Source organism: Thunnus thynnus, chromosome 15 (assembly GCF_963924715.1).
Source record: "Thunnus thynnus chromosome 15, fThuThy2.1, whole genome shotgun sequence".
Taxonomy (NCBI): domain Eukaryota; kingdom Metazoa; phylum Chordata; class Actinopteri; order Scombriformes; family Scombridae; genus Thunnus; species Thunnus thynnus.
In genome coordinates, this window is record NC_089531.1 from 672,336 (window position 1) to 679,111 (window position 6,776).

The following is a 6,776-nucleotide window of genomic DNA, read 5'->3' on the forward strand; positions in this document are numbered from 1 at the left end:
GGGATATAAGTACAAATGTGTGTGTGTGTGTGTGTGTGTGTGTGTGTGTTGTGTGTGTGTGTGTGTGTGTGTGTGTGTGTGATGAGGCCCCAGTGACCACAGCGCGTGCTGCGGTTGCCATGGTTGCCAGGCTCTCACAGCCCAGACTGATTAGGCTATGGAAGTTGGCAGCCGTCACCATGGCGACACTGCACCTGATGTAATTGCACCATTTATCAACCTGGAGAGGTTTTATCACGACTGTCCAGATTAGGAAGAATAAATAAATAAAAATACAGACTTTCAAAAGCAGCCAATCAGAGTCAGCGTCAGGGGGGGCGTTAACAAAAGAAACACAGCGTCCAAATAAACGAGGTGACAGTGAACGTGTCAGCTGCAGTTCCTCTTAACGTCCACTAGATGCTGCTGAGATCAACTCTGGCTGTATTGAAGTGAACAGGAAAACCTTCAACTTCCTGTTGTGTTCGGGTATTTGCTGAAAGGACTCACGCTCTAAACAGTCCGCAGCTAACATGCTAGCAGCTCTGTGAGGTTGTACTTGAGCTAAATACTAACATCAGCATGCTAACATGCTCGTAGCGATAATGCTAGCATGTTAAAGTTTACCATGTTTACTGTGTTTAGCATGTTAGACCGGCTGTTACACGAGGAGAGCTGGACAGGGTCGTAGACCAGTATCTGCTCCTTTATGTGAGGAGGAGCAGGAGGAGCAGGAGGAGCAGGAGGAGCACTCTAGAGTCCAACAAAATGACCTCCAGCAGGCTGCTGGTTTCTGGCCAAACCGTCAGAAACAGACGGCATGAGGGCCCCATGTCCTCTAGTGGGACCTGTGCTCACAGCCCAGAACCGTGCGGCTTGATTGGCATTCACCAGAGAACACCAGAACTGGCAGGTCCACCACTGGTGCCCCGTTCTCTCAGCAGATGACAGCAGGTTCACACTGAGCACATGTGACAGGCGTGAAAGAGTCTGGAGACGGCCAGACGTTGTCGGGAGTGAATACAGGCTCTCGGGGGCCAAACACACAACTGAGTCACATCAGCTGTGCTCTCACTGGGTTGATGTTACTGGTTTCCACTGACTGTTGTTACGTCATTTAGTTCTCAACAAATTATACAATGTACATCAGTAAAGATTTTATTCAAGTTGAATAATTCGTTAATCAACATCTGATGTGTGATTCAAGTGTCCCCTTAATTATTACAGCACGTTACCTTCAGGTTATTACACATTTATTTCCTATCATGATGATTTTAAATAATAATTTTAGTCTCAGATATATATCAAAAAATAAAATGTAAAAAATCTCTTTATTATTATTCTTGCCCATTCAATATAGTAAACACTGTGCAGAGTCAGGCTCTTAATGTGATGAACGATGAAAAGTGAGATAGAGAGCAAGTCCACCAAAGTTCAAACCTAATCCACACCCTCGGTATCAGCTAAAGTCCCGTCTTCTTCTTCTTCTTCTTCTTCTTCTTCTTCTTGCAGAGTTTGTTTTCATTCTGCTGAAGGAGGAAAGTTTCTCTGAGCTCATTAAAAATCAGATTTTTAAGGGGCGGGGCCTTTGATTTGTGACATCACTAATAGTTTGGAGCCAATCATAGTCCAATATTCAGCTGACACAAAGTGTGAAATGTGGAAACTAGAAGCCTCCAGTGCACAATCACTGAGGACAGACTGTTAGGAGGAGACATCTGGTGTTATATATGTTATATATGTTTATATATATATGTTATATATTTTAGATTCTGGAATTTTAATGAGGGAGAAGCAGGAGATGCAATTTTAAGGATTTTAATGTGGTAATTTAACTTTTTCGTGTGGAAAAAACGTACCAGACACAAATCATTAGTCAAAGTATTTTATATACATCCTAAAACATGTCTGGAAGGGATCATTAAGTCAAATATCTCAATACTTCTTCTATCGCTGCATATAAGAAAAGCAGCAAATCTTCACATCTGAGAATCTGGAACCAGCAGATTTTTGTTTTTTGTTTGAAAGATGACTAAAAGGACTCATCAGTTCTCAAAATAGTTGCAGATTAATTTCCTTTCAATCGACTCTAATGTTCTCAGACCTCACAGAGCTTCTCCAGAGACGTAATAAAACAGTTTCCATTATGTGTAAAATCAGTGGATTGCCCCTTTAACTTCACTGAACTGCTCTTCATTACACGGTTAAATTGCAGCAGAAACACCTTCAAGTGTTTATTTTACACTTTGAAACAGGGTGAGAAGAAGAAGAAGAAGAAGTGAGCACAGTGACGTTCTCTGACCCCCGCTGACTTCATAACTTCTCAGAGAAACTTTTTACATTTCTTTGATTTTATGGAGATGTCTCTTCAAAGGCTTCGGTCCGGTACGCTGTGTTGACTTCTCATAGTGAGAGTGACACCTCTGAGGTCAGCCTGCTGTTTTCCATCAAATCTAATTACTTTTTTGGGTTCTCACACATTTTCAGAGGCTGCACCAGCAGCAGCCTGGAGGGACTCTGGGATTTTATTTCCTGCATTATAAAGAAGAGAGTGTGTGTGTGTTCAGGTGTGTGTGTGTGTTTCCTCTCTACAACGATGAATCAGCTCAAAATGGCCTCCAATTAATCTGTAAATAATAACAGCAGTTTTAAGGGATTAATTTCTCTCCAGGCCGGACACAAACGAGTGAGCTGAATGTTAAAAATCTGAAGTCTGTTTGCTGCAGAACTACAGAAAGTGAGGCTGAACTGCATAAAAATATTTGAGCAGAGGGGCAGTGAAATATTAAACAGGGTGGGAGGAGACGGTTTAAATGTGCCAACTCAGCAAATCCTCCACAGACGTCCTGCAGTCGACTCGTTAAAAGTGATCAGCATGTAAAGAGACATAACATCAGTTCTCATATCAAACATCGAGTTCTGATCAGAAGAAGCAGCAACTAAAGGTCATTTCTGAATGATCAGATTCTGTTTTTTAGATACTGAGGTTCAAAGTTTTCATATTCTAATTAACAACACTGATGTACAGTAAAGTTCTCATTTATCTGTCAAAATAAAAGGCATCTTTAATCAAAATCCTGTCACATTTTAAATGGGGTTTTCTTGATCAGGTGGCTTTCAGGTAGAACTTTGCATCCTGAGAACTCGTTGTTTTAAACTGAAATCACATTTAATCATCCCATAATGTCAACATGTTTTTAAAATGTACAGTTAATAGTTTTGTATTATTATAATTAAAAACAGTCTTTGGGAAAATATCAGAAATGCTACTTTTGTTTCGGTGTCTGTGTTTGATTGACAGCAGCTGGAAGGACGTGTAGGTGTTTGACTGACAGCAGCTGGAGGGGCGTGTAGGTGTCTGTGTTTGATTGACAGGAGCTGGAAGGGTGTGTAGGTGTCTGTGTTTGATTGACAGCAGCTGGAGGGGCGTGTCTGTGTTTGATTGACAGCAGCTGGAAGGGCGTGTCGGTGTCTGTGTTCGATTGAAAGCAGCTATTAAATGTGTTATTTCTTAAAGGAAAAGTTTGACATTTTGGGAAATATAATTGTTTGCTTTCTTTCGTCAGGTTGATACTTCTCTCTTATAAATGTGAAGCTACAGCTAGCAGCTGATTAGCTTAGCTTAGCATAAAGAATGGAAACAGAGGGAAACAGCTAGCCTGGCTCTGTCCAAAGGTAACACAATCCACCTGCCAACACCTCTAAAGTTCACTGATTAACATGTTATATCTTGCTTGTTTAATCTACACACAAAATGAAACACAGGAAATCAATGTTCACAAGAGGTTATGAGGCACATAAGACGCCAAACAAATTGTCATTTTACTGTTTAGTTTTTGATGCATGTGAAGGCTCCTTTCACCAAACTTCACCTAAATGTATTTTCAGGTTTTGGACACAGAAAGAGACAGACTGAAAAATAAAAAAATAAAAAGCCAGTGAACATTTGAAGCCAGTCGAATTTGGCTTTAATCTGCATGTGGGAAGCAAATGAAGAGCTTCTTTCCAGAAGGATCTGTTTAAAACAAATGACACCCACAGTCCCACCCACAGACTGCTGGCACCAGGACAACAAAGAGAAAACACTGAAGTTAGAAAGAGTTTGGAGATATTTACTTATAAAACAGCAACTGATTTATGAAGACAACACACATATCCTGAATGATATCGGGCAGGTTGCTGTGACAACATGAAGCCACAATTTACAAATTTTAAACAAGATGTCTCAGAATATTTTATCCTGATCCCATTCTTGCTCTCCAGAGGATGAAGATTTTAGATTTTATTGACAAAATGTATATTTTTATCCCCACTATTGTTAAAACAGATAAATTATCAGGATGTTGGTGCAGCTCCTCGTCCACAGGTCGACAGTCGACCTTGAACATGTGGTGTCCCTCAGGGCTCCATCTGAGGGCCAATTTATTATCTATTATTGATTATTTTTGGTACTTTTTAATGAATACGTGTCCTTAATACATGATGTGTTTTTCTGCTGTCTGTTTTCTTGCAGGCCTTATCCTCTCTGACTCTCTTCTTCTACAAGGACGATGTTCACCTGCAGACTGTTTCTTATTGGACAGAAGAAGAAGAAGATCATCTGAACCAACCAATCATTCTCCATCCCAACATGACCGACGACCTCTACAGCAGCACCTTCTCCGCTTCTGAATCAGACTTGTCCTCCTCCTCGTCCTCCTCGGCGTCCGCCTCCTTCCTCACCCTCGAGCAGAGGGCGGCCTTCGTCTTCGTCCTCATCCTCTTCATCTTCCTGGGCCTGCTGATTGTCCGCTGTTTCCGGATCCTTCTGGACCCGTACCGCAGCATGCCGTCCTCCACCTGGACAGACTACATGGAGAAGGACACGTTCGACTACCGGATTTCCTGACAGGCAGCCTGAGAGGCAGCAACCCCGACAGTAAACAGTTAAACTGAGGCGACGATCACGCTGACGAACCGAAGCACAAACACAAGCGCACATTTCCCCGCAGAGAGAAAACAGACTAGTAAACGCTACGACGGGAAATTAGTCCGAAACAAAATCCAAAATGACAGATTGAGAGTTTGTTTACTGTGTGTCAGACGTGTGAGCTCTAAGAATATTGTTTTTAAGGTTTTAGCATCCAAATAAAACTCTAATATTTCAGCTCTACCTGTAACCAGAAGACCCGAATCATTCATTTGACAACTTTAGACTTGACTCAGGGCTTCAAATATCTTATTCACATTACTCCAGAAAAAAACACGATCAATTATAAAAAATAGTTACAGATTAATTTTCTTACTAAATGATGAATCGATTAGTTCTTTCAGCTCTACCGGTGACATAATGTGGATTTTAACCCAAAGATTCGCAGTGAATCAACTTAATACTGTGAAGCAGCCAATCACGTCGCTCTGGTTGGAATAGCAACTTTAAAACGCGTCATCGGTTTCAACTTCGCTCAACATTCGGAGAAACACAAAGAGCTCATTAGAGTCGACGTCGGCCTGTAAAACGGTGAAAGTAGCTGCTGCGTTTGTCTTGAATGCAAAATATAGCAGTGATTAACTACTACTAGCTGTCTTTACTTACAGCCACACACAGTCAGACATTATTGAAATCAGATTTAATTATTAGAATGAGACAGTAGAGAAGAGAACAGCCTGCCCTGGAAAACCTTTTGGGAAACATGCGCTTCGTGTTTTCATCGCTTCCAGTCTGATTGTCACCTCGGTCTGCCTGGCAGGCAGCGCATCTGGGCAAAAAACACAACATCTAAAACACTTAACTGACAAAATGTTAAAATAAATTACGAAATCTAACACCAATTACAGATTAAAAAGGATGAAACACTTTGTTTTAGTGACTACACACCACATGTTCAGCTGTGTCAGGCCTTTAAACTGCACAGAGGTTCATTTCCAGTCTGCAGCTGTGGTTTTTGCCCAGATTGAAGGTGTGAAGCGTCGTAGGAATCCCTCCTCTCTGCTCTCTGACAGCAGTGCTGCAGGATTCAGGCGAGGAGGAGGGATCTCTGACTTCTGCGTCCATCAGACCGTCTGCCGGGCAGCATGTTCGGGTTGCTGTCTCTCACCAGGAGACAATTTATTTTTTTTTTTAATTTTTTGTTCTCTTATGTCAACATTAACTTTTATTAACTTTAAGAACTTATTGAGAAAACTGCTGAGTGAGGAAACAGGTGAATGTTATTGGTGAGCAGAGGAGGAGGAGGAGGAGGAGGAGGAGGAGGAGGAGGAGGCCCAGGAGAGTTGAAAGCAGAACCACAGAGGAAGAACAAGGCTGAATTGAATCTGCAGAGACGTTTCCAGTGACTCTCCGCTGTCCTGCCAGCCCGGCTGTTGCTTAGTAACTGGTGTTTTCAGTGCCAGCCGATGGCGTCTCACCGCGCAGCCGATCGGCACACAGAGCTCTGTCGCAAGTCTGCAGCCAAAATCTCCTCAGCTCTGAAGAAAAGGAGACAAAACACAGGCGGGGTGACAAACGACCAACATGATCCGACGGTGAATCAGCTCCTCGGCTTCTATTTCTACCAGTTTGGCACACGAGCGACCATTAGCTGGATGTCTTGTTGCTAAAAATGTGGAGAAGCTGTCAGGCCCGCAGGTGGGTCAGTTATCACAAACTTACTGTGTGTTGTTTGTAAAAACATCATTCAAATCTTCCAAACTTATAACAGAAATCCCAAAGTTTCCAAAGATATGAATCATTTTCATCAGACGGATGCTGCAGCCGTAAAAACGACTTATTAAGCTGTTTAAAGATAAATTAACCAAATCACATATAAGATAAAGAA

At 41.9% G+C, this 6,776-nt stretch overlaps 1 protein-coding gene across 1 annotated transcript; it reads left to right on the forward strand.

Annotated features, from left to right (window-relative positions):
- Positions 1–4,166: 4,166 nt before the first annotated feature.
- On the forward strand, positions 4,167–5,144 carry LOC137198954 (cortexin-2-like). The gene has a single exon (XM_067612993.1). It carries the CDS (start codon positions 4,610–4,612, stop codon positions 4,865–4,867), a length of 258 nt encoding a protein of 85 aa, XP_067469094.1. The 5' UTR covers positions 4,167–4,609; the 3' UTR covers positions 4,868–5,144.
- Positions 5,145–6,776: the final 1,632 nt, after the last annotated feature.

Excerpts from the sequence above, each read along its gene's own strand:
- LOC137198954 (XM_067612993.1), top strand. The coding sequence starts at position 4,610 with ATGACCGACGACCTCTACAGCAGCACCTTCTCCGCTTCTGAATCAGAC.